The sequence below is a fragment of the Pteropus alecto genome, unplaced genomic scaffold, assembly GCF_000325575.1.
Source record: "Pteropus alecto unplaced genomic scaffold, ASM32557v1 scaffold106, whole genome shotgun sequence".
Classification (NCBI taxonomy): domain Eukaryota; kingdom Metazoa; phylum Chordata; class Mammalia; order Chiroptera; family Pteropodidae; genus Pteropus; species Pteropus alecto.
This window is the reverse complement of record NW_006442103.1, coordinates 13,537,933-13,565,409: the sequence shown is the minus strand read 5'-3', so window position 1 is coordinate 13,565,409 and position 27,477 is coordinate 13,537,933. Positions and strand designations below refer to the sequence as shown.

The 27,477-nt window shown below is 37.7% G+C and overlaps 1 protein-coding gene across 2 annotated transcripts in view; it reads left to right on the top strand.

The window, feature by feature from the left end:
* The window catches only part of DENND2C (DENN domain containing 2C), a 34,665-nt gene extending 7,212 nt beyond the window's left edge, over positions 1-27,453 (top strand). The window contains exons 6-18 of one of the 2 annotated variants that reach the window (XM_015595436.2): positions 3,380-3,424; positions 5,220-5,407; positions 8,988-9,097; positions 10,698-10,767; positions 11,285-11,362; positions 11,938-12,078; positions 12,562-12,710; positions 13,186-13,363; positions 18,863-18,904; positions 19,578-19,683; positions 23,965-24,201; positions 24,442-24,528; positions 25,553-27,453. In XM_015595436.2, coding sequence (XP_015450922.1) covers positions 3,380-3,424; positions 5,220-5,407; positions 8,988-9,097; positions 10,698-10,767; positions 11,285-11,362; positions 11,938-12,078; positions 12,562-12,710; positions 13,186-13,363; positions 18,863-18,904; positions 19,578-19,683; positions 23,965-24,201; positions 24,442-24,528; positions 25,553-25,584 — 1,463 coding nt within the window. In that variant the 3' untranslated portion in view covers positions 25,585-27,453. Of the gene's footprint in view, positions 1-3,379; positions 3,425-5,219; positions 5,408-8,987; positions 9,098-10,697; positions 10,768-11,284; positions 11,363-11,937; positions 12,079-12,561; positions 12,711-13,185; positions 13,364-18,862; positions 18,905-19,577; positions 19,684-23,961; positions 24,202-24,441; positions 24,529-25,552 lie in introns of both variants that reach the window. The other variant, XM_025038512.1, reaches the window with a different exon arrangement.
* The last annotated feature ends 24 nt before the right edge of the window (positions 27,454-27,477 follow it).

Sequence of the window (27,477 nt, the reverse complement as noted above, 5' to 3'; positions counted from 1 at the left end):
AAAAGTCAACTGGTTACCATTTTAAATGTATTTATATTTTCAAAAGGAATTATTAAAACACATTTCTGTCTTCTGCAGAAATACTTTTGATTATTGTTAATAATAGGTACCATTTACTGAGTGAAGTAATAGTTTCTTAACACACTTAATCTCATGTATAACATACAACTACATTAGGAGGTGGGGACCGTCCTAATTTTACAGATGAAAAAGCTGAGCCAGAGAGGCAATGTTGATTTGAATCAAGGAACATGGAACCACAAAGTCTTACCCTTTTCTGTCCTGAACAGTTACTCTCAACTCTTCTCACGAACCTTGATTTTTAGCAGTTTAACTATCTCCTCTCCATATGTATGGAGAATATGACCAAAGGCTTTTAATTTGTATTATTCAGAACTAGATACAGAAGATAAAAACCGATGCCAGGTATTATGCTAGAGCCTTTTAGACACATTGTCATTAATTTTCTAAATAACCCTATGTGGCATTAATTTCAGTGTTTTATAGATAAGGACATAAATTATAAATTGCAAATTATATACAATATCAAGACACTGGGGCCATGACAGATTCTTAGAAAACATTATCATTTTCCCAGATTAACAGCATTCTATTGATAATTCTACTCTCCAGATATGCCACTGTAAGTGGGTCATTTGTATACTGTATGCCTTAAAGTGTAGGAACATTTTAGGAAATTTGGCTCTTAGATAAGTTTTTGAAGAACCCCCATTTTTTTCGTACTGTGTTGTTATTGAAAAAAAAAAACGACATTAATAGCTAACTTCTAGCATGTGCATGCACACACAAACAGTCCCTAAATTATAACTCTTTCCTACAAGTTATTTCTCCTTTTGCATGGCTCAAAGGAAATATGCATTTACCCAGTTTCTGTGACCAACTCCTCCAGTAAACCAGAAGAATTTCTCTCATGCATGAGGATCTCCCAGCTCCATAGTTACTGTTCTCAGATTTTTGTTTTCCTCTTCAAGCTTTTGTCTGTATTTCAACGATGCCTAGTAGAACCAGATAATTATGTTTACCTACTGTCAGTACACGCTAAGCCTTACTGAATCTATTCCAACCTAAACATTGCTTAAGATTCAGTTATCAGGTGTTAAAGAATGATTTATTACCATTCTTCTATTCTGTTGTTATAATTTTGTGTTGAAGTCACGTATGAAAAAGGAACAACCTAGTACTTCTTTTACCCCAACAGATTCTCAGTAGATTTTCCTTTTGGCTAATAAACCCCTTAACCTTCATTCAGTGTCTCAGCATGTAGATCATCAAAACCCATAGATGTGAATATATTAAAGCCACTGAAATGATCTTTTATAAGGTCTTTCCCAGTTATATTACCTTTCCTCCCTTCCCCTTCCTTTTCTTTCTTTCCAGATACTTTATAGGTTCCTAAGAGGTGCCTGGTGCTAAAGATAAAAATAGGACTCAATAGAGCTCACAGCATCTGCTCCTTCATACTGAACAATATTTTATAGCCCCAGTATACTTTTCATCATGGTGGTTAATTTGAAGTTATACATTTAGAGTACACAATATTTAAACAGCTACTTTTTCTGTAACATCTCTTAGGTTCCTTTTCCACCTATCTTATGAAGAAGCAGTGTTTTTAATGCTCTCTTATTCCTTATTATAAAATTAAAATGAGCACAGCAAGAAATTATAATAATATAAGATAAAATGAAAATCAAGAGTTCCCCAAACCTCCTACTACTCCAGAAAATTTTATGCACTCTCTAACATTTTTTTCTACCCAAATAGTTTTATACCATTCAGAATTTGTATGTCTTGCTTTAAAAAAAAAATGTAATATATGTTGGAGCTCTTCCAGTATCAACACAGAAAGATCCACATAGCTGTACTGTATTTCTTTGTAGAGAAGTAAAAGAATTTTATTTAGTAGGCAGACATCTTGGATGTTTCTAATCTGGTATTTAACCTGTGCATATTAAGTTCTCTGTATATACATACTTCTTACTCTTCAAACAGTGCGGCAAGATACATCTTTTGGCTTATATTTTTATATATTGGTAAGAGTACATCTGTGGAATAAGTTTCTAGTGGGGAACTTAATTAAGGACTATATGCATTTAAAATTTTTATAGCTGCTGCCAAGTTGTCCCACAAATAGGCTGATCATAACACTTTGTTTCTATGAACAGCATTTGAAAATGACTTTTCCTCATAATCTTTACTGATACTGCGTTTTATTAAAGTTTTTTATTTTTTGTCAATATCATGGTAGGAAATTTTATCTTGTTATTTTAATTTACATTTCTTTAATTATCAGTTTGACAATTATCATGTTTATCAGCAGTTACAAATCTTTTCTATGGATTATCTATTCCTGCCCTTTATTCATTTTTCTGTTGCACTATATTTTCTCTTATTTATTTGTAACAGTTATTTGAATGTTAAGAAACTTAGCCTTGTGTCTGCAGTGTGTATTACAAATACTTTCCCAGTTTATCGTTCATTTACCTTTTGAAGTTACTAATGGTTTTTATTAGATAGAAATTTTACATTTTTATATAATCCAATGTGTATACATTTTTCATTTATGATTCCTAGGCCTTGTTTTTCCTGGTACCTTAAAATTTTTCCCTTTACAGTTTTAAATTTTGCTTTGACTTTAACTTTTTAGACTTAATCTAGAAATTTTTCATTCAGTTGTTCATATTTTATTTTGTTTTGTTTGTAAATTGGCCATGTCTAGCATTGTGGTCCAAAACACTCCCTTGTAAAAGCGTAGTCCTTTATCTTCAAGACACTTAAAATCTGTTTGAGGAAAATAAAAGCAGTTCAAAGCAGTCGGAGTACTATAAGAATTCAGAGTAAAGGAGAGTTCAAGTTGGCCCTGAGGTAGTTTAGCGGTATCACAGAAGAGTTAGAATGTTACTTCATACACTTATCTGGTAATCTGTTTTAGCCCCACATTTTCCCAATATTCTAAATTTAGATTGTGTCCCATGGTGAGATTTTTGTTTAGCCACGTTGGTATTCTACCCTTGATACCTTATTCAGGAACTTAAGACAAAGATATGAATGTAGAAATAGAATCCACTCTAAACTAGACTTTTAAAAAGTAGTCCGAACTACTGTTAATTTCTAGAATTAGGGATGAGAGGAGAGCTGAAGAAGGAGATAAGGTGTGAGAAGAAGAAGGAATAGTTTCTTCTCTGAGCTTTCATTTCTTTTGTGACTGCCCTGCCCTGATATAACTACGTGATTTGGAGAAAGGCTCAGCATTCTTATTATTCTTTACTCCAAGTCCCCAGGTCTGTGGAGATTTTCTGTTGTTCTCATCGTCATGTGCTTCTACTGTTGGAAAATACAAATAGAAACTCTCTCTTTTCAGGTGAAACCAGTGGTAACGAAAGTGATGGCGAGTATCTGCCAAAGAGTGAGTGAGTCAATGGGCTGCTCCCTTCCTCGTGATGATCATGGTTATAGGTGGAGTGGCATCCTCCTTTTGTGATTAAGCATGTTTTTCCCACACGAAGTTTCATTTTGTGGGTGATTTCTTCACTCTAAGAAACCTGTCGAGATTTAAGGAACTAAACAGTATACTGTCAGATGTTTGACAGTATTAAAAATTTCCCATGGCAGAGTGAGGCAAACTAGTATGGTTCTTAAGATGGAATGTCCTCAGGGGAGTGGCTGAGCTGCGTGTTCAGACATATGTGCAGAAGTCTCCCAGCAGCCAAGACAGGGTGTGTGTGAATCATCCTGAGACAAATATCTAGCATAAAATATCTGATTTTTCATAGTCTCTCAGGAGTCATTAAGTAACTTTGATATCTCTGACATTGAGATGAGAAACATTGATCTCTTATTCACAGGCATTTATATTCCAAATTATTATGCCATTTACTTTCTGTTAGAATATAGAATCTTGCCGTATAGTCAAGTATCCTTCATCTAATGGATTTTCTTGCTCCGTATCCTTCATCTAATGGATTTTCACAGCAAGTCGTTTAGTTCATGTTTAACTGGCTGGCGTACCGAGGCATGGAAAAAGTGGAAGACATGAATTATCAAAGACGAGTACAGTGCAATTTCAAGTCTGACACTCTGATCTTATGATTAATAGTCAGCTGCTCCCCCACTGGCTTGAATTGCTTCAGGTGTTTGATTCTGTAGCCTGACCGAAGGTGAAACTTAAGTCAACATCAGGTTCAACCTGGATGCATAAAGATGACTAATTCAGTGCTGTTGCTACTGAAAAACAGAATCTAAAATTTTCTTGACTCGAACTGAGCCCTTTGCGGGTAAGTGAAGCTTTGCCTCGAGCGCCGAATGTACCGGATAGTCCTGGGAGCCACTCCTACATGTATTTTTGATCCATAGTGTAACTTCTTTGGGAGTGGAATGCATCATATCTCGAAAGAAAACCAAAACAATTAGTCAGAGGATGAGGCTGTCAGTGGTTGGCACAGAACGACACATATTCAGGTCCCTGGGACCCTGAGACTACTTCCTCCACAAGTACCACATTTCCCCGAGTGGGGACGACCCCAAGTTGTTCAGGATTAGAGATACATGAGAATAAAGGGTAATGCTGTCCAGTTTCGAGTGGTATTGCTTATAGTATTTAAATAGTACACTTTCATAGTTTCATTCTTTTGAGAAATAGTCTGCTAATGTCTCCTGCTTCGATTTCCCCCTTCATTTAGCACGTTTATTGGTACAAACATATGTCCTTTATGGCACTGTGAGACGCCAAGGAAACAAGGGGAAAAGACAGTGTCTTTAATGTGAGGATAGCGTTTGTTTTAATTTTATCAAGCTTGTCCCTTTATGTACTTACCTCTGTAGGACTCAGTTCTTTTATCAGACACCTCCCTGCCCCGCCTCGTAAGTTCATGGTATGTGTTGTCATCAGTGCTTTTACCTGACATTTTCTTCATGTCCCGGTGTCAGGCCATGAAAGGTGGGATAGCATGGAGTATGTGCTGGGACATACACAGAGTGTCTGTTGGGACACAGAACGTCAGTTCCACCACAGGGCCCCAGGTGCTTGTGTCCCCAAGTGTATCATAGCCCTAACAGGTATGTCTGCATGGCAGACATTGGTTAGCCACCATTCATTCAGCTGTCACCGAGCGAAGATTAGTCCCGTATGGGTCATGGCCTCTGGGTGCCAGAGGGAAGGTAGGGCGACCAAGGAAAAGCAGGGCTCCACGGTGTCATTACAGGTCGCCACAAGCGCTTAGCACAAGTGCAGCAGTCCTCCAAGAGGAATCCCCACTACCAGACCTTAGAGCGGGACCTCATCGAGCTACAGGAGCAGCAGCTGTTCGAGCTTTTCGTGGTAGTGTCTCTAAAGAAGAGACCATCAGGAGTCGGCTACGTTCCCCAGGTCATACAGCAGTTCCCTGGCCAGGTAGGCGCAGAGGGCCAAAGGCACTCGGCCTGTGTCTCCACGTGCATTTACTTCCTCTCTTCTTGCTTTTTGTTAGCTCAGTCAGCTTCTGCTAATACTATACTTCTTGTAGGATCTGGTAAGTGGCTCTGATGACATGCCAGGCATGAGCTACAACCTAGCAAGGAAAGAAAGCTCATTATCCAAGTTGGTTTTATTTTTTTTGCTCAGCCGTTTACTAAGTGACTTATAGCAAGTTACAAAGCCTTGATTTCCTCATCCTTAATGAGGGGGATAATAAATAGCAGCATAGGGTAGCAGTTTAGAGCACAGACTCTAAGCAGACCATCTCCGTTTGCCACATATTAGCTCTGTGGCTTTGAGCAGTTACTAACTGCTCTGTGCCTCGATCTCTTCATTTGTAAAATGAAGGTAATCATAACAGTGTTTACCACGCTGAATTGGAGTGAGGACCAAACGAGCCGTATAAGGCCCTGGAAAGCAGTGTCTAGCATATAGTGAGCACTATGTAATGCTACTCATTTATAGTGGGGATTTAATGAGATAATGTACATAAAATACAGTTCTTGACACATATTAAACACTTGACAAATGGGAGCTATTATTAACAACATTATTCGGTTTGCTCTGTCTTTTTCAAAAAGTGATTCATTCATTTAATCAAATCTTTCTTAAAATACCTACTATTGCTGAGATCAGGTGCTAGGAATACAAATGAAGAAGGTCTTCTTGGCCCCTGCCCTCACAGAGCTTGCAGCATAGACCTCAAATGAGGCTTTGTAGCAGCACATACAAAAAGAGAAACATCATCATTATGTCACAGCTTGCAGACTGGCGGCCCCTGAGCAAATTGAGCTCGCAAACATGTTTTTTTTTTATTTGTAGTGTTTTTGTAATAATAACAAATTATTTGTTGCCAATGTTTAAAATTTAAATTTCACCTAAACATCTGCATTTCTACTTTTTCCTGAGAAACTGGAAAGACCACCAACACTCAGCCTGCATTCCTAAGTGGCAGGAATCGGCTGATGCTGAGTAAAGCAGGACCAGCTTCATGGGCAGCTATGTTTTTTTTTTATTTGTAGTGTTTTTGTAATAATAACAAATTATTTGTTGCCAATGTTTAAAATTTAAATTTCACCTAAAAATCTGCATTTCTACTTTTTCCTGAGAAACTGGAAAGACCACCAACACTCAGCCTGCATTCCTAAGTGGCAGGAACCGGCTGATGCTGAGTAAAGCAGGACCAGCTTCATGGGCATATGACCAGCGCAGTCACACAAGGCCCCTCACTCAGAAGGGCCCTGTGCTGAGGGTTTAATGCTCTGTAGTCATCACTGAAATTCTTAATAATTTTGTCTTTGAATTTGTGTTTTGTAAGTGAGATCTCGTGGGATAAAGGGGCATGTGTCTGTCTTCAGGCCTGGGTTCATGCATGGTCTCACCTCCTGCCACCTTTCCAGGATGGGTTCTTTAATTGTCCTCTCTCCTGCCCCCTGGTTTCCTGGGACCTATTTGTTTTTCCTTTCCTATCCCTATTCAGGGAATTCTGCCACCCACTGTCCCTGCCAGGGGCTTGAGCATAGGCAAAGAGAGGATTGGGATCAGGCAGCCATTGCTCCACAGCATCTCTAGGCAACACGTGGTGGGACCCTCCCTGCCCTGGGCTGGCAGTGCCACTTGTGTGTCTGTGGGTGGCTTGGTGGGGCAAGCCTCTACACCACCCCCAGTCTAACTGCCAAGCACATCCCCGTGTGGAGGCCGCACTCCTTGGGGCTTGCCTGGCTGCTGTGGGTTGGCGTGGTGGGCCTGTGGTTTGCTCTGGCTCTAGGGAGACGTCAGGCCCTACTTCCCCACCCCCATTGGGAACACAGTTACAGTACTGTGCCTGGCCAGAGGAGAAAGCCAGCAGCTCGTGGGCCGCTTGTGCACCAAGTTGTGGGCCAGGATCCCTGGGCATCCGTGAGGGGCTGCACTTGTCCCCCAGGATCCTTGTGCCTGAGAGAGCCTGACATTAAATAGCAAATAAAAATCCCATTACAGGTTGAAAGAGAGACCACAGTAGACAAGAAAAAGTTTTATATTTAATTTTTCCTGCTTTTTGAATAAAGGGTCCACAGTTTTATTCTGCACTGTGCTCTGCAACTTCTATAGCGGGCCCTGGTGAGCAGTGGTGCCTTTAAATATGGGCGTTGGCTCACTCTTCAACCTACTCCTTGGACCACTTCTGTCATTTAAGTTATCTGTTCAATCCCTTTAGGACTTTGAATTTATAACCCCGATTACATCTTTCACTACAAAAGCTAGTGAAGCATAGCTGTACCGGAATCTAAGAGGTATTTCCTGCATTAAGGAAGGGTTCTCTATTTTTAAAAGAAGTCCTCAACAACATCTCTACTGTAAATAAATCAATATGTTTAATTCCTATCAAAATCTTCAGTGTAGCCTGAGAGCACAGTGTCACAGCCCTGTTTATAGCAGGACCTTAAGAGTTAAAAATAATGGAATCTAGATAGTCTTGAGAATCAAATTTTCCATACAGAGGGAGAGCTGAATTCCCCGCCCCTAGTTTTGATCAGCCTTATATTTGCAGAGAGAAATCTCGAGGCTGAACCTGTTTTCAGCACAGCCTGAATTAATGAGCTCGGAACCAGATAAAGATCCAGTTGATCTGGCAGTGATTCGGGTGTCTCTAAGCAAGTTACTCAGCATCTTCGTGCATTAGGCACCCGTAAATCAGGGAGGGGGAGGGATGACTGCGCTCCACATGATCCCGTTGTAGAAAACCTTGAATGCAGATGATTGTGAGTCATTTAACAATATAATAATAATAGAATGTCATACAACTAAAATTTTATTAGAATGCTTTTCCATTTCTTAAGAGCTTAAAATTCAAGTGACCCGGAATAGGTGCATGTTTTGCTTTAGAAATGAAAGGATAGGTCATTTGTATTAGTTACACGAAGGCAGTATGGAAATTAGACTTATCATCTGATTTTTTTTTTAAAGTTAATTTTCTTTTGGTTTAACTAAATTGAGACTGTCCTTTAAAGTACAATACCAGACTTGCACAAAAGGGTCTTCCATGCTAAAATTTTACAGGAAGTTGCAAACCAGTAATTAGGTAGCAAAGATTATATGCTAAGAGAAATGATTATATATGGGGTGGATTCTAAAAATAGTCTCTTTTCTAAATAACATTCATCTGTCTTTTCAAAACATCTTTGATTATTGATCAAAAAGTATCTTGTGCTGACTAGGTTTTTGCTATTAGTATATTTTAGAATAGATTTTTATTTATTTTATGTTCCGTGTGCAGTCAACTCTCTTACATCAGTCGGATCTCCACAATACCATTCCTATGTAAAAACAGGATTCTTATTCTGAGTAACCCTGTTCTCAGTGCATCTTCTGTGATTACCAGTCTTGGCCTTCTCATTTTGTTGAACAGCGGGAAACTACGCTGAGGCACTACTTACGTTCAACAGAGGCCTCTTCCTCAAGACCAAGCTGAGTATTTTTATTTCTCTTCTCCACCTACAGAGAATATTAATCACCTATATTTTGTTATCTTTTTCAGAGTGACCATGGCTTTAAGCAATCCAAAGACACTGAAGAGAGGCTCAAAGTGATCCCCAAGTTTTGTTTTCCTGATTCAAAGGACTGGGTGCCAACCTCAGAACTCAAGAGGTAAATAGTCTACACGATCTGATATCTATTTATTGGAACTGCAAAACTAGAATCAGAATGCTTGAGAAATGGAGAGAACCAGTGGTGACGCTGTGTGGACACTGGCAGGTCAAGGATGCAGTGGGAGGAAAGGAAGAAACAGAATTAGAACATTTCCTATGTGGGACTCGAAAAAGAAAGACATGGAATGATTTCGATATCAAAGGGAAAACAAGTTTGAGAGTGTCTTCAGTTTGCCAGTTCTGCAGGAAAAGAAAGTTACGCTTTACATACAATCAGAAATGCCACCAAGTGGACAGAAAAAGAAAAAAGCCTTGACCGCAGGGACTCAGAAACAGATAAAACAGCAATGTTTGCATCTGGTTTCCCCCTTGAGCTGATAGACAAGGCCACAGCCCTGATTGTGTGTTCTCCTTTGGAACTTGTACGAAGAGAGGCTCCAGTCTGAGGTGTGCAATGTATTGAGTGGGGAGATATAAAGAATTTCTTCCTGGTATCTAGAGGAAAATACCACATTCAATTAATAAACTGTCGCTGTCTCTGAATCCTGCTTGTAAGTAGACGACTACTTTGTTCAGAACTCTAATTACCGATCATGCTATTTAGGCTGAAATCTGGCTGTGTGAACCGTGTCACATGCTAATGACCTGCTGGGAGACAGCCTCAGTCGTTGCCTGAGTAGCCCTGCCCTTGCACCCCATGTTGCTCCAGACTAAGCCGCTGTCTCTCATAACCAGTTTAGCCTGATCGCCACTCTCGTCTCGGAGCTGTCGGTTCTGATGTTCTTGTGCTGTCACTTTAGCTGCTAACTACACAGACAGCTTCTTTCACATTGGCCCAGCTGCTCCATGGTTGGCTTCCTCCCACCCCTGCCCTAACAAGTTATGTGTTTATTCTAGAGCATTTGGAAAATACAGAGAAGTAAATAAAAAAGGAGAAATTAGAAATCACTGGCATTCTGATTACTCAGGGATAATCGCTGTAAATATTTTGGCGTGTTCCCTTTCAGTCTTTATTTTTGGCCATGTGTAGACATGTATCACTGTTCAAATTTAGATTTCTTTGATTATTAATGAATTTCTTTCTTGGGCATCTATAGGTCTTTTTGTAAATTGTCTATATGTATATTCTGTCTATGTTTCTAATGAGGAGTTGATTATTTTCCTATTAATTTTTATTTGTAAAGGATATAGTCCTTTGCCTATCACTATTCCATAGGACCTCTCAGAACTAAATAGAAGAATTTGGAAGGGAAAAATAGCTTATCAAAAGCCTTTATAGCTTACCTACGTGTTTTGACTGAATTGGGCATTCAGCGAAAGGAAAATAGGCTGGAAGCATAGCTAGACTGGATAAATAAGAAAGTAAAAGGAGGCAACAGCATCAGAAACATCCTTTACCTATTCTCTCACTCTAGTACAAGGCAAGATTATTCTCCAGGCCTGGACTTTCTCCCTCAAGAGGAATAAATTCAGTGTTAATGCCTCATCTTACGGCTCAAAGTGACTGCGGTTGGACTCTCGTTTTCAGTCGTTTGTTTCATGAGGCATGTCAGAAGCAGTTGTTTGGCTCTCAAACTATTGCCTATTTTTTTTTCCAGTGAAACATTCTCCTTTGTCTTAACCGGTGAAGATGGGAGCCGGTGGTTTGGTTACTGTAAGAAATTTGTGGTAAGTACAGACTTGTGCTACAGGCGGGGTTGGCCAAGGAGCAACAGTCAGACAAGGAACTTCTAAAACACTGTCTCTGGATGAGTTTGAGGGCTACTCACTGCTCTGTGTCTTAAAGAAGCTGTAGCAGCTGTAAACAGTAGGAGCAAGGTTGGGATTAGCCACAGAATGTTCTAGAATAACAAGGGTATGGATTTATTTTATTCATTTGTGTGTCTGTAATAGACGAGGAGACCATTGACATAGTGGCTGGGTGTCAGTCTAGGTGTATTTGAGGAATATAGTACAATGAGCCAGTCGGTGTAGCTCTGAGTTACTTTCTTCTTGCTTCAATGCCTCCACTAAACCTGGAATCATTTGTGCCATCATTTTTAGCATTTTCTCATCTTTCAGTGTTCATTGAAGATGAAAGCCTTGGGTTCTACTCTGTACTAAAGAATATTAGGAAAGTATCAATAGTCCAAGTTAATAAAGACTTGTGCTACTTAATTTTTGCTTTATTGTTTTTTCCTTTTAGCCCGAAGGCAAAGGAAAGCGACTTCCTGAAGTGTACTGCATGGTTAGTCGCCTCGGCTGCTTCAACCTTTTTTCAAAGGTGAGGGGAGAACGGACCCTATGAAAAGTTGTATTGGTCTGAGCTCTGAGTAAGCTCTCGTTTCTGATGACTTCACTAGGCAATGTTAAGTGGTACAGACTTTTATGTACTACTTTAAAAAGGGGTCTTCACCAGTAGGTTAGAGCCACAGGTTTGAAAGCTTAAATTTAGATCTCTAATCCAGACGCTGTTGCCATGTCATCCTCATTTTGGTTTGCTGAACCTCCCAGCTTAAAGGAGAACATAACCTGAAGCTTTTCTTATCTTTCCCAGACCCCAGGCTGCGAGGTATCATTGTCAATGTCACTTCTTTGCCCCTACTTTTGTGAAAGAAAAAGGGGCTCCTCTTCTAAAAATAAGTTGATTTGTTTTAGTAACTTTTCTTGGGGATATAAAGATGCCCCAAGAGATATGATGCCTTTAATGAATTTTCATGGATTACAGAAGCTCGTCTGTCTTAAAATCTGGTGGCATTATTTTCAAGTTTGCACACCAAGTTTGGCAGTTCCTTTAATAGGGTTCTTTTATGTTTTTGAACTGAGTCCCTAATAAAATAATACATTTTGTTCGTGTAGATTCTGGATGAGGTAGAGAAGAGGAGAGAAATGTCTCCAGCCCTGGTCTACCCGTTCATGCGGAGCGTCATGGAAGCGCCTTTTCCAGCCCCTGGATGCACCATCACAGTTAGGAGCTACCTCCCTGGGGCTGGAGACGGGGTACGTCAGCCCACAGCTCACTGTGCAGAGGTTTGACAGCTGCGGAAGTGGCCTGCACCGGCAGGGAAAGTGTCCAGAAGCCTCAGGGCAGAGTTTTCCCTTTTTCTTAAACTGCATAGAATATGCTTTAGTCCCATAAAGCACTGCAGAAATATCTGGTTGATCTGTGAGATAGTTGATTTTAGACCTGGGAACTAAAGGTTTGCTACCACTCAAAGACTGAGCCCCTTCATAACGACAGTTTCAGTGTGATTAATGAAGATTTTACATACTGCTGTCAGGTGAGATAAAGGATTTTCCCAGAAACTTACAGCACAAAAATCAGGTGTTAGATCTTGGAATTAGTGTAGGCAGCTTCACAGTCTTTGTAGCAGGCCCTCTTTCTTGAATTTAACCTATAAAAGAGTGACAGGACCCATGAGTGTTGTCATTAGGGATTGTTTTCCAGCCTCAGCTCCCCTGATTCAATTTCTTGCATTTCAGTCAATTGAACTCTGCCGCCCACTGGATTCCCGACTGGAACACGTTGACTTTGAATGTCTCTTTAAGTGCCTGAGTGTGTGTCATCTCATCCGGGTCTGTGCCTCTCTCCTTTTGGAGAGGAGGGTAATCTTTGTTGCCAACAGCTTAAGGTGAGACATAAGTAAAACGTGTCACTCATACTGGTGTTTTATATGTTCTCACCACTTTAAAATTGGAGCATATTAAAAAAACTGTAGGGTCTCTATTATCTAATGCTATAGTGACATGAATAATTCTAAATGGTAAATAATCCAAAAAGTCTTTGCATTAATCTATAGCAGTGACTTTTTGGGTTGCAATTAATTTATCTTTCTAAATGTGTTTTGCTTAAGCTGTGTACTTGTCTAAGTACACACTAGTTTTCCGCAATTTAAATAGTGGGAAAGAGCTGGATCAAGTTTAGAGATTTTTCAGTAAATTAAGTTAAAAATTTAAATAAAATATTAAAAATTAATGAGTAATCATAGAATGTTTAACCTGTGATCACTAACTGCCATCAATTTGTAATTCTATAAACATAACATTGGAAATGCCCTCCATATGTTGCATTGTATGTGACTGTCATTTGCTTCCTCCTCTGGCTAGCACCCTGTCAAAATGTGGCCATGCTGTGGTTGCCACATTGTACCCATTTACCTGGCAGCATACCTACATCCCGGTCCTGCCAGCATCTATGATCGACATCGTGTGCTCACCTACTCCATTCCTTATCGGAATCCTGTCTTGCTCCTTACCACAGCTCCAGGACCTACCCATTGAAGAGGTGAGGTGGGAGAAATGGTACCTATGGAAAAGACTAGACCACTGACAAAGAAAATAAGTGGTCTTTAAGAGTGATGGAGCTGTTGTTAATTAATATTAATATATAATTATCAATACATTGTGCTATCATATTTTTCCATCTTTTTGTTAAAGTGAGAAACATTCTGTAGTTTACATGAATCCAAAATCCTATCTTATTTACAATAGTGAACTGGGGGTTATTCTTGTGTTATTCTTTATAGTTTTACATCCTAGTCATATATCCCTAAACAATATAGTTCAGTTTTGCCTGGTTTTAAACTTGATATAAATGGACTGATACGATAGATAGATAGATAGAGAGAGAGAGAGAGAGATAAGGTAGATAGGTAGATAGAGATAGAGATATTTGTTTTTGGTCAATATTATAAGATTTATCTTCGTTGATAAATTTGACAGTAGTTTGTTTATTCTAATTGTGTGTAGCATTCCGTTGTTTTCTTACCCATTTTATAAATGATGGACATCTCAGTTGTTTCTAGTTTGGGGTTATTATGAATTATGCTGCTATAGATATTCTCATACATGACCCCTGATACATATATTCATGCAGCTCTGTGGGTATATACTTAGAAATGGAATTGCTGCGTCATAAAGTAAGCATATTTTCAACTTTAGTAAATAAAGTCAAACTGTTTTCCAAAGTAGTTGTGCCAAGTTAAACTCCCTCCAGCAGTGTATGAGAGTTCCTGTTGCTCCAAATCCTCTTCAGCACTTCTCATCATCAGTTGGTGTAATTTAGCCTCTCTGGTGGGTGCATAGTGGTATTCGCATTGTGGTTTAATTTGCATTCCTTGATTACTGTTGAGGGTGAGCATCTTTCTATGTGTTTATTGGCCTTTCAAATATCATCTTTTGTAAAACTGATTGTCTGTCTTTCTACTGGATTGTTTACCCTTATTGATTGATAAGAGACCTTTTTATATTTTGGATGCCAGCCCCTTTGTGACTTGCCTTTTCATTCTCCAAAATGTTTTTGTTTTTTTTTTTTAATGCATAGACATTCTTAATTTTAATGTGGTCAGAATTATCAATCTTTTCCTTTACGATTAGTATTTGTGTGTGAGCTACTTAAGTTTTTCTTTATAGTAACTTCACGGAGATATTCTGCATTATCCCCTGGAAGCTTTGGAAGTGTTATTACTGAGCCTTTAATTTTTGGTTCTGAATCTTGGGCCTTGACTTTTTCATGTATAATAGGAAATAGGGGTTGGGGTTTTTTCATATGAATAGCCAACTATCTTGGTATCATTTGCTGAAAAGACTGCTCTTCCCCATTACTCTATTGGGTTAACCTTTTTCCCTCCTAGTATTATTGAGATATAATTGGCCTATAACATTGTACTAATTTAGGGTATATAACATAATAATTTGATATATAGAATATGTATTGTGAAATAACTACCACAATAAAGTTAATTAACATTTATCACTACACATAATTACAATTTTTTTTTCTTTTGATGAGAACTTTTAAGATCTACTCTCTTAGCAACTTTTAAATATACATTATTGTTAACTAAAGTTATCAGGCTGTACATTACATCCCCAAGACTTACTCATCTTATAACTGGAAGTTTGTACCTTTTGGCCACCTGCATCTATTTTGCACATCCCCCAGGCTCCCACCTCTGGTAACCACCAATCTGTTCTCTGTATCAATGAGTTCTGATATTTTTAGATTCCACATATAAGTGAGATCATACAGTATTTCTCTTTCCTTGCCTGACTTATTTCCCTTAGCATAATGCCCTCAAGGTCCATCTTTGTTATCACAAATAGCAGAATTTCCTTCTTTTTATGGCTAAATGATATTCCATTGAATATACATACCACATCTTTACCTGTTTATCTGTCAGTGGAAACCTAGATTGTTTCCATGTCTTGGCTCTTGTAAATAATGCCGCAGTGGACATAGGAGTGCATATCTTCTTTCAAGATAGTGATTTTGTTTCCTCTGGGTATATGCCCAAAGTAGAATTGCTGGATCATATGGTAGATCTTCTTTTAATTATTTGAGGGACTGTCATATTGTTTTCTATAACGGCTGTACCAATTTACAGTCCCACCAACAGTTCACAAGGGTTCCCTTTTCTCCACATCCTTGCCAATATTTGTTTCTTGTCTTTTGATAACAGTCATTCTAACAAATGCAAAGTAATAGTTCATTATGGTTTTGATTTGCATTTCTCTGATGTTTAGTGATATTGAGCATCTTTTCATGTACCTGTTGGCCATTTGTATGTCTTCTTTGGAGAAAAATCTGTTAAGTCGTTCTGCCCGTTTTTTAATTGGATTCATTTTTTGTTTGTTGTTTTTTTTATTTGGCTTTTTTTTTTTTTTTTTGCTTTTGAGTTCTATGAGTTCTTTATATATTTTTAGATTTTAACACTTTATCCCATATATGATTTTCAAATATTTTGTCCTACTCGCTAGGTTTTCTTTTCATTTTATTGATGGTTTCGTTACTATGCAGAATCTTTTTAGTCTAGTGTAGTCCCCACTTGTTTATTTTTGCCTTTGTTACCTTTGATTTTGGTGTCAAATTTAAAAAATCATTAGCAAGACTGATATCAAGATGCTTAACCTCTGTTTTATTCTAAGAGTTTTATGATTTCAGGCCTTACATTCAAATCTTTAATCCATTTTAAGTTGATTTTTGAGTATGAGTAAGATTCGTTTTTTTCATGTGGCATTCAGTTTTTCCAACACTGTTTATTGAGAGACTGCCATTTCCCAATTGTATATTCTTAACTCCTTTGTTGTAAATTAATTTACTATGGACTCTATAGTATTGATCGATATGTCTTTTTTTTTTATGCCAGTACCATGCTGTTTTTATTACTATAGCTTTGTGTACTATATAGTACTTTGCAATTAGGAAGTAAGATGCCCTCAGCTTTGTTCTTCCTTCTCAAGATTGCCTTGGCTATTCGGGGTCTTCTGTGGTTTCAGACAAATTTTAAGGTTGTTTGTTCTCTTTCTGTGAAAAATGCCATAGGAATTTTGATAGTGATTCCTTTACTTCTTTCGTGAATACAGAACACAGAACATCTTTCTATTTTTTGTGTCTTCTTTAATTTCTTTCATCAGTGTCTTACAGTTTTCAGTAAGATCTTTCACCTCCTTGGTTAAATTTATTCCTAGGTATCTTATTCGCTCTGATGCGATTGAAAATGAGATTTTTCCAAAAATTTATATGGAATCGTAAAAGACCTGAAGAGCCACGGCAGTCTTGAGAAAGAACAAAGTTGAAGATATCACACTACCTGATCTCAAACTGTACTACAAGGCTATTGTAATCAAAACAGCATGGTACTAGCATAAAAACAGACGCACAGATCAGTGGAGCAGAATAGAGAGTCCAGGAATAAATCCACGCCTATATGGTTGTTTTGGAGGCAAGAATATATAATTAGGGTAAAGACAGTCTCTTCAATGAATGGTGTTGAGAAAACCGGACAGACATATGCAAAAGAAAAAGGGAAAAAAAAAGAAACTGGACCACCTTCTTACACCATATACAAGAATAAACTCAAAATGGATTAAATACTTAAATGTAAGACCTGAAACCATGAAACTCCTAGAAGAAAACATAGGCAGTAAACTCGCTAACATTGCTCTTAGTAATATTTTTTCTGATACATCTTCTTGGGCAAGGGAAGCAAAAGGAAAAATAAACAAATGGGACTCCATCAAACTAAAAAGTTTTTGTACAGCAAAGGAAACCATTAGCAAAACTAAAAGACACCCTACTGAATGAGATAAGATATTTGGCTATGATATATCTGGTAAAGGGTTAATATCCAAAATTTATAAAGAACTCATACAACTCAACACCAAAAAAACCACAAACAATTCAATTAAAAAATAGACAGGTGTTTCTCCAAATAGGAAATACAGATGGCCAATAGACATATGAAAAGATGGTCAAGGTCACTAATCATCAGAGAAATGCAAATTAAAACCACAATGAGATATCACTTCACCCTTGTCAGAATGGCCATCATCAATAAATCAAAAAACAACAAATGTTACTGAGGATGTGGAGAAAAGGGAGAACCCTCATGCACTGTTGATGGGATTGCAAATGGGTGCAGCCACTCTGGAAAATAGTTTGGAGGTTCCTCAAAAAATTAAAAATAGAACTACCATATGATCCAGCAATTGCACTTCTGGGTATTTATCCAAAGAAAACCAAACACTAATTCAAAAGGATATTTGTACCCCTATGTTCACTGCGGTGCTATTTGCAATAGTCAAGAAATGGAAGCAACATAAGTGCCTATCGATAGATGATTAGATAAAGAAGAGGTGGTGCAGATATACAATGGAATATTATTCATCCATAAAAAATGAAATCTTACCATTTGTGATGACATGGATGGACCTAGAGGGTATTATGCTAAGTGAAATAAGTCAGAGAAAGAAAAGTACCATATAAATTCACTTATATGTGGAATCTAAAGAACAAAATAAATGAACACATGAAAGAAAAACAGACTCACAGATACAGAGAACAAACTGGTGATCGCTATGTAGGAGAGAGGTTCAGGGGCTGGGTGCAAAGGTGAAGGGATTAAGAAGCGCAAATTGATAGTTACAAAATAGTCATGAGATGTGAAGTACAGCATGGAAAATATAGTCAATAATGTTGTAATAACTGTGTATAGTGCCAGGTGGGTACTAGACATATGTGGGGGATCACTTCGTAAATTATATAAATGTCTAATATCTATGCTGTACACCTGACACTAATATAAAATGATATTTTTTAAAATGAGATTTTTTAAATTTCTTTTTTTCTTAATTTCTCTTTCAGATAGTTCATTGTTAATGCATAGAAATGCAACTGATTTTTATATTAACCTTTTAAAAAACCTTTTGTTATGAAAAATTCTGAACATATGTAAAAGTAAACAAAAGAGTAAAATAAATCCAATCACCCTTCTTCAATACTTACCAAGTTATGGCCGTCTTTACCCTTACCACTCCTCTCTCCCAGCATATCTTGACATAATTTTCTCTCTAAATATTATGAAATAAAGGCATAACATAAAGGCATTTTTTAACAATCACAATACCATTATCCCACCTAAAAAATTCAATAATAATATATTAACATCAGCAAAATCCAGTGTTCAAATCTCCAATTATTTAATAAATATTCAATAGTTTGTTTGAATCAGGTCTCAAATGAAGTCTACACATTACATTTGGCTGATATGCTTTTTAGTCTCTTTTAATCTATAGATGTGCTTGCCATCATTTTTTTACTTGCAGTTTATTTGTTGGTGTATTGATGAGTTAACTTTTAAATGGGTCATAACTTTAGGTTAATTTTGTTTAAAATTATTCCCATTGCTTGAAAGAATAAAGCACTCTTCTTGATCTAGCAGCGCCTAGTGTGTTTCTCTGTGACTGTCTCTGGTTAAACTTGCCTGGCTCCTTTATCCCATAGGTGCTGATAGTTGATCTCTGTGCAGACAAGTTCTTACAGGAGGTGAGTAACAAAAGAGGTCATTACATAATGTTTGGGGATAATTGGACAGAAAATATGTGAAAGTACTTAGAGAAGATGACTCAGACAAGACTTTTCGTTCCTACACATCCTTGACTTGACACTGTAGCCAATCATACAAGATTGACCTGAAAATTTTGGCTTGGGTTTATACCTGTCTAGCCCAAAAAAGGAAGGAGGAAACAGATTAATGTCATTCTCAAAAGAAGCAACCCTCCCTTCAAGTCCAAACGGGTTGACCAATAAGCCTTGAATTTAATTAAATTTAAACAAGCATTTAGCACCGATTCTTTCCAGATAGATATGTTAGTCAGAATCGAAAGATGAGTGAAGACACAGAATGAAGACACGGGCCTTACAGCCTAATAGTGTGGACGGGGATGATCTTCGTAACATATGAGACTTGTGGATTGAGAGACATTTGGTGGAAAGTGGCAGAAAATTTTATAAAGTATTTTATTTATTTGATATAGTTAAGATGTACACACCATAAATATCATGGATTCTGCTCAATGTGGGAAGAAACCTTCAGACTGACTCTTAAGCCAAAATATATACAAAGTCACCTGCGGGGTGACTTTGGTGGACCTAACTAGTGTATGTTTCAGGCTTTCTCTCTCAAAGCTTATGAAAATTTTCAATTTCTTCTCTTAAGGTATCTGATGAGGATGAAATTCTACCACCTAAACTCCAAGCTGCCCTAATGCAGATTTTGGAAGAACGAAATGAAATCTTGGCTCAGGAGCAGAAATTTTCACCAGGTATGAGACAGGTGACTGTGGACTCGAGGTCCAGGCAGTGAATGTTGAGTGACTGCCCAGCACCCTGCTAAAGGGTATGCAAAAGTCGTGTGGAAGTGCCTGTGCCTCGAAAGCTTATAATCACCTTCCTCGCTGACCCTCAGATGTGCCAGGTCCCCTTCTATTTTAGGATTTCTGCACTCGCTCTGTTCCATTTATGGAATGCTGTTCCCCCAGGTATCTACTTGGCTCTTGCTCTTTTTTCCTGCAGGTTCATACTGAAATGTCACTTTCTCAGTGAGGTCTTTCTTGACCGCCCTATTTCAAATTGAACCCATTCTCTCAGCACTTCCTGTCATCCTCCCTAACCTTTCTTTTCCCCATGGCTTTGCTTATCTATCATCTGATGCGCTGGAGTGTAAGTTCCATGAGAGCAGCAACTGTTTTGTTTTCTATCTCCAGTACTTTAAACAGTTTTCAGTAAAGCGATGCTCAGTAAGTATTTATCAAATAAATGGGTGAATAATATTTATTGGGTGGGTTGCTCTGTACCAGGCGTTGTGCTAAGCACTTGGTTTATATCTTATTTCAGCTATGTAATATCCTTATGAAGCAGGTATCATTATTTAATCACCATTTTACAGATGAGAAAACAGGCTTTTTGCTAATGGGGAACATTAAGGAAGGAGTAGGTTTAGTGGAGTAATTAAAAGTTCAGTTTTAAATGTTGAGCTACCTATTTGACATCCAATACTTAGCAGACATCCAACTAGAGATATCAAGTAGGCTTTTATATACATGAATTTGGGATTCAGAGGAAAGATTGGGCCGGAGACATAAATTGAGAAGTTGCCATTTTAAAGCTGTGAGACCAGGTGAGATAACCCTCTAGAGTAAGTATAGATTTAAAAAGATAATAACAAGTATTTAAGGATGGAGCCCCGGGTTGGTTGGGGAAGGAGTGGTTAGATTTCCAGCACTTGGCAGTTGAGGAGAGAAGGATTGAGGAAAGGACACTAAAAGGAGCAGCTAGAGAAGTAGGAGAAAAACCAGGGGAGTGTGAAAAACACCAGGACCCTGATACTGTAGGAACTGAATGAAGAAAGGCTCATGAAGGAAGAGTAAAGTCTGTCTAATGCTGCGAGGAGGTCAGCAAGATGAAGATTGAGAATTGGGTGGATTTGACAGTGAGAGGGGCTTTGGAGACCTTGTTAACGGCAAACTAAGTTAAACAGTGAGAAGAAAGCGAGATTGGGGAAGGTTAAAAGAGTTGGAATAACATTCAGCTTTTTGTAAAGTTTTAATGAAAGTACAAAGGGCCAACAATAGCTAATACACTCTTGAAAAGGAAGATCAAGATTGAAGGGCTTGCCCAACAAAACATCAACATCAGTCATAAAGTCACAGGAATTAAGATCGGTTGGGTTTGGTACAGAAACAAACACATAGAATGATGGAAAGAATAGAGCATGCACATGCTTAAGGAGACTTGACTTGTGTCAGCACCAGACTTGCAGATCAGTGGGAAAACAATGAACTGTTCAGTAAACAATACTAGAGCAATTAGTTTTCCATGTAAAAAGAAATTAGTACGGATCCACAGCTCACGTTATACACAAAATTAATTCCAATGAATTAAAGACTTACATGTAAAAAGTAAAACATTAAAAAGTTTAGAAAAGAATAGAAGAAAATATTTTGTTTGGGGACAGTATGAATTTCTTAAATGTTATTGTTATACACATCACAAACCATAAAGGAAAAGATTAACTTGATAATGTTAAATTTCTGTTCATCAGGAGACACCATGGAAAAGAAATTTTTAAAAACCCTGCAAACTAGGTGAAGACATTTTCAACCAACATAACTAACAAAGGAATAATATCTAGAATTTATTTTTTTTAAATTCCTACAATTCAATAATAAAAAGATGAACAACCCAAAAGAAAAATGGAGAAAAGATATGAACAATCATTTCATAGAAGAGGAAACATGAAAGGCCAATATATAAAGAGATTTGCAAGCTCATCAAAATCAGGGAACTGTAAATTAAAACCACAGTGAGATAGCATTTTATACCTACCATATTGGCCAAAATTAAACAGTCTGACAATATCAAGTGTTGATGAGAATGTAAATTAGTTCAATCACTTTGGAAAAACAATTTGGTATCATCTAGTGAAGTTAAAGATGTACATATCCTACAAGCTAACAATTCAGTTTTTAGAAATATACCCTAGCGAAACTTTTACACATGATAACTAAGAAACAAGTACAATAATTTTCATAATGGCATTGTATGTGATAGCAAAAACTAAACACAACCTAAGTGTCCATTGACAGGAGAATGTCACATTAAAACAGAATCTTAAAAACGTATTGAATAAAACAGTAGAAGTAGAATATAATGTTTTATATTATGTTCAAAGACATACAAAACCTAACAATATGTTCATGTTGCATGTGTGTGTAGTGAAACTAATGTAAAGCAAGGGAATGATAAACACAAAATTCAAAACAACAGTCACCCTCTATTGGAGAGCAGGGGAAGAACACCACTGAGAGGGTGTCCCACGGGAGCTTCAGAGACACACGTCATGTTCTGTCTTAAGCCGTGTGGTATTCATCTCACTGCTGGCCTCAGGAAATAGTCATACTTGTAAAAGAATATATAAAATATATAAAGTACATACATTAAAACAGAACCAAGGAATAGAAGGTAAGTTATAGAAAAATATTTTAGAAAGGGAATTAAATGTAAGAAAGTGTATAAAACAGGTATAAACAACTCTTCCAAGAAATTTTGCTGCAAAATGGAGAAATGGGGCAGTAGCTGGAGGGGATGGGAGAGTGATAAAAGCAGTAATGGACCATGGATTCTCAGCTGCAGAAGAGATGGAAAGGAAGTCTGCTGAATGATATATAATAAAAATCTAGATTAGAATCAAAACATCATTAACCGATGTCACCATTAAAAAATATGATTAAAAAAGGAAAAAAAAAAAAGAATCAAAATGTAACACTGGAAGAGAATTTAGAAATCACCTAATCAACTACTTCATTACACAGATATAGAAAGAGCAGACATGAGTGGTAAAGTGAGTTGCCTACCTTTATACAGCTGTTTCGTGGTAGACTAACTAAACCTAAATTTCTTATTCATAGTCTAAGGTGGAGCCCATGGGAAAGAGCAAGAGGTATTGTGAAGGGAGAAAAATACTTGTTGAATATGGAAGAAAAAGGAGGAGTCTAAGCTGAATCTGAGTTTCGAGCCTGGAACCAGGAAGGCATTATATTGTAGTATACTATAGTGGTTAAGAGCCACCTGACTTGGGAGTCTGGAGGCTCTTCCATTGTATAAGATGAGATGACCCCTGGAGAATGTCTTTGTTCTGAGCCCCAGTTTCCTCATCTATAAAAGGGAAATAATGATACCTGTGTCATTGGCTTAGTACATTTTTAAAAACACTTAATACAGTCTCTGATGCCTCTTAAGTACTCAACAAATTATTATTATGGAATAAGCATGGTGCAACATGAAATGAGGAAGTTGAGAGAAATTAATTTCGTGGGGAAATATAATGAATTTGGTTTTGGACATATTGCTTATTGATTTGATTCATATTTTACCAATTTCCCAAAAGGACATGATATGGTGATTTTTAGACAAACAATCTAAGTGCTAATGGGAAAGCCAAATGGTGATCACCATAGGAAGTCTGAAAAGATCAAAGGTGAATTTTGGTGAAATAACAGGACCGGAGAGCTATGGTTTAGAATACCTAACATGGAAAGCCCCCTCTACTTCTATGCCAATTAGCTCAGGACCATGCTCTGGAGGAGGACAAAGAGACAGGAAAAAAACAAATGTTTCATCAAAAGACAGGAGAAGAATCAGGAAATCAGAGCATAAAGTTATAGGAGACCAGAGGAATGAGGAGGAAGTCAGCAGAAATGCAGCATAGAGTGTAAAGCAGGATAGAAATAGAAAAGCAGATTAAATTTGGCTGGTTCTCACTGCTGGCCTTTGAAAGAGCAGTTCCAGTGAAATCACAGAAGTGCAAGCCAGGCTGAGAGATGTAATAAGAGTATGTGTGGGAAGAAAATGAACGTAATATAAACCATTTGCTTTTTGTAGGTCATGGAGGGAGCAAGAAAGCTAAGAATCAAGATTCCTATGTTTATTCTCATTCTTTTAATCTGTGATTTCCTAGGCATCACTTTTATAACCAGAGCCAGTGTTCCCATAAACACAAAACTTAGGGGACTTTTTCTTTTTCTTCTCTCTGATTTTTGCAGCAGATTTGACACTCAACTCTCTGGTGTCCGAAGCATTTGTCAGGTTTTTCGTGGAGCTGGTAGGACATTATTCTTTTAGCATGACTGTTACTGAGCGTGGGGAGCGTGTATTTCAAAGGGAGCCATTCCGTAAATCCCACACTTCCCGAAGTGTTCGCCACTTCCTGGATCTCTTCATGGAAACTCAGATGTTTGCAGGATTCATCCAGGACCGAGAGCTTCGGAAAAGTGGGGTAAAAGGTCAGTTTCATCATAAAGTTCTCCCTCTGTATTTAGTGAGTACTTAGAAGGTTTGAAAATGATGTAAACAAAAAATAGCGTAAAATACAAGGGCTCAAAATCCGAGTTGTTTACTATGGGAAATATTTATTTTGTAATATTGTTTCAGCTATGGAAGTACATTGACAGTGAGCAGTTTTATTTAATTGATTCTCAGCCTTGAACATTGGACAGTTTCACCAACATGAGTTTTCCTTGTAGGTTTGTTTGAGGTTCGGGCCTTCCAGTATTTGGAAACAATTCCTGAGTCTGAACCCAGTGGGGTGAACAGAATTTTGCGGAGTCTTGGTGAGTTGCTGTGTTTTCCTGATAGAAAAATGTCGGTGAAAAAGCTTTTGCAGTAAGCATGCCTCATCACAAAAGCTTTATAATCAGATAAATAATATAACCTCAGGTAGGCTGACCAGAAACCATGACCCTCGTTCCAAAGTGTTTTGGAGAAAAAGAAGTCTCTTTCTCAGAGTTTGGGATTCTCCATCAGGGATGTCTATGGGGCAGTTTTCCTCAGATGAAGCTCTCTCATGTAATACTAGTTTGCATATCATGATTATTGATCTTCTCTAGGTTACATCCCTGGGAGAATCTTATGGAAACTGTGAACTTTTTCCCCAGAAAAATAAAGAGCATACAAACAAATTTTGCACATAATTTTAGGGTGTTCGGGGACCTCCCTAAAGTCCATTTATGGGTTCCAGATTTAAAACACCTGGTTTAGGGATACCTGAAACAAAAGAGGATTTCCTACAAGTCTCTAATTTCACACTTCATAATGAAACATGATTGTTTATGATTTTTCAATTATACTTAACTTTTCATTATCCAGTATGGTATAGAACAGTGGTGTGTTAGCCCAAAACAATGAAGAACCTATATTCTATGGTATTTATATTGGTCTTTGAAATATATGCCCATAATTAAAATCAGGCCCCATTCTTAACTAGCTGAGAGACCATGGACAAATTATTCCTTGGGCTGTTGTTTTCTCTTTATACCATGGGGTTAGATTAGATCAGGGGTTCTCGGCTCTGACCACAATATTATAATCTCTGGAGAGCAGGCCAAGTGATTTTAACCTACAGTCACGGTTGAAAGCCACTGGCTTAGATGACGTCTGAGTTTCTCTTCTGCCTCTACAGTTAGACACTTGGTGTCGGGGGTTAGCGGGCATCAAACACATCAACTGATAGCTTGCGATGGCAACTTGCTCCTGGGCTGTTCTCAATGCCTAGGTTGTCAACCCCTTGCCTCAAATAAGTGTACAATAAATAAAAATAAACTGATGAGAGTTAATTCTACCCTTTTCTCCCTTTAGGAAGTAAAATGAAATTTCTGCAGAAGAAATGAAATATTTGATTGATTGTCTCATCCTAAATGGAACAGAAAGTGCCAAAGAAAATATTTTTCCAAGAGTCAGGATGCCCTAAAGTATTCTACAAAATCCTCGAAAGTTGAAAAGGTTACAGAGCGGGCCAGGTTCTTGGAGGAGGATTCTCCTGTTGCTGCTGTGGTGATCACTGGAGAATTGTTGGGAGCCGTCTGGAACCAATGCTCTGTCTACTCTGCCTTCAGTTTTTTTAAGTGGCCTTTTATGTTTGATTCTTGATCTCATTCTTTGTGTTTTGTGCTTAGTCTATGAAGGCATTTGTCTTTTACAAGGGAAAGACTTGTCGTTTTATTTTTTTTAAAAAAAAAGCTCTAAGATGAGCACAATGAGAGAAATGCTGAGTCTAAAGTATGAGGGAAACATGGTAAAAATGGAGAATGTCAGCCCTACAAACATAATTCTCATCACTGAAATACTGTGGCAGCTTTATACCTATGGGTTGTTCGAGCTGAGCTAAAGAATCATAATCTCTCTCTCTCTCTTTTTTTTTTTTTTTGGTCTAATATTCCTATAGGGGAATTGAATCACACTTATGTGCAAGCCCTATTTATTAGTACCATTTTTGAATATCTTATAAAAGTAGACATCTTGCAGCTTCTCTTCCACATTGGGTGGCACTTGAGTAGCTTGTCCCTCATGTGTCATCATTAAACTGTGGAATAATGACTAAAATGTCCTTTCAAGGGCAAGAGAACTACCTTTTTTTTTTAGTGTCCATCATGTGCCAGGCACTATGGTACATGTAGGTATGTCATCTTATTCAGTCTGTAACTCAACTTTCTGAGGTATTTGCATCTCCATTTTACTAATAAAGAAACTGGAATTCAAAGACATTAAATAACTTGCCCAAAGTTATACAACAGAGACAGAACTGAAGCTAGAACTGTAATTTTGTAAACACAGAGTAAGTTGGTCAGTTCTGCACATGGAAATTTGAGCTCTGTGGGATTATAGCTATTGAAAAAGTTTTTGTTTAAGGTGAAGTATAGCAGAGCCAACTGTCAACTCTGAGGATAAAGGACTTCAACTAGAAGGGACTTTTTTTGGTTCCTCCAGAATTGTTGGACTTTTTGCTCTAATTGGATTGGAGCCAGAATATGAGCATTTCCTAGGTTCACCACCACATAGTCACCCAGCTTTTAATATGTAAAGTAGTAGTAGTGATTGGAAGGAGGAATTTGTCAGTGATGATGCAATTTTCATTGATAAATGTTATAGCAAATGTCAGTTTGTTTTCAATTCTTGTTGATGGTTTTAACTGGCATAAAAGAAAATATTTGTGCAAATTTAACAAAACCTTACCAGTCGTATGAGGATACAATTTATTGATTTGTACAGTATTGTCATTACATCCCATTCTGGTGTGCATGAATGAATCTGAAGCAGATACCGTTAAGATCAGTGATATATATATGTGTGTGTGTATATATAATTCCTATAGATGTGGGTCCAGAAGATAGAACTGAGCCTATGTCTTTTAATAAGTTTATTAAGTAGCTTACCCCAGTGGGGCTTTAACCAGATATCTCACCATTTGGTCTCTTCTAACACTCCAACCCTGAGGAAACAATTAGTGATTGGGAATTGAGTGTTTATAAAATGAGGGTAGGAGGTGGTGGTTCCTGGCCACCCCTCTGTGAGGAGACCTTTGCTTCAGGGGTGGGGGTCTTATTTTATCCCTGCAATCTGAAGCTGCTTCCTTTTCTTAGGTCTATTTTTATTTTGTTTTTGTAAAGTTTTATGGATTCTAGACGTTTGTAAAAGAATTATTCAAGATTTGTATAAAATATTGTTTACAGTTCTTCTAATGAATAAATACAAAAATTCCATGGGTCTCTTGGAGAATTTTAAAT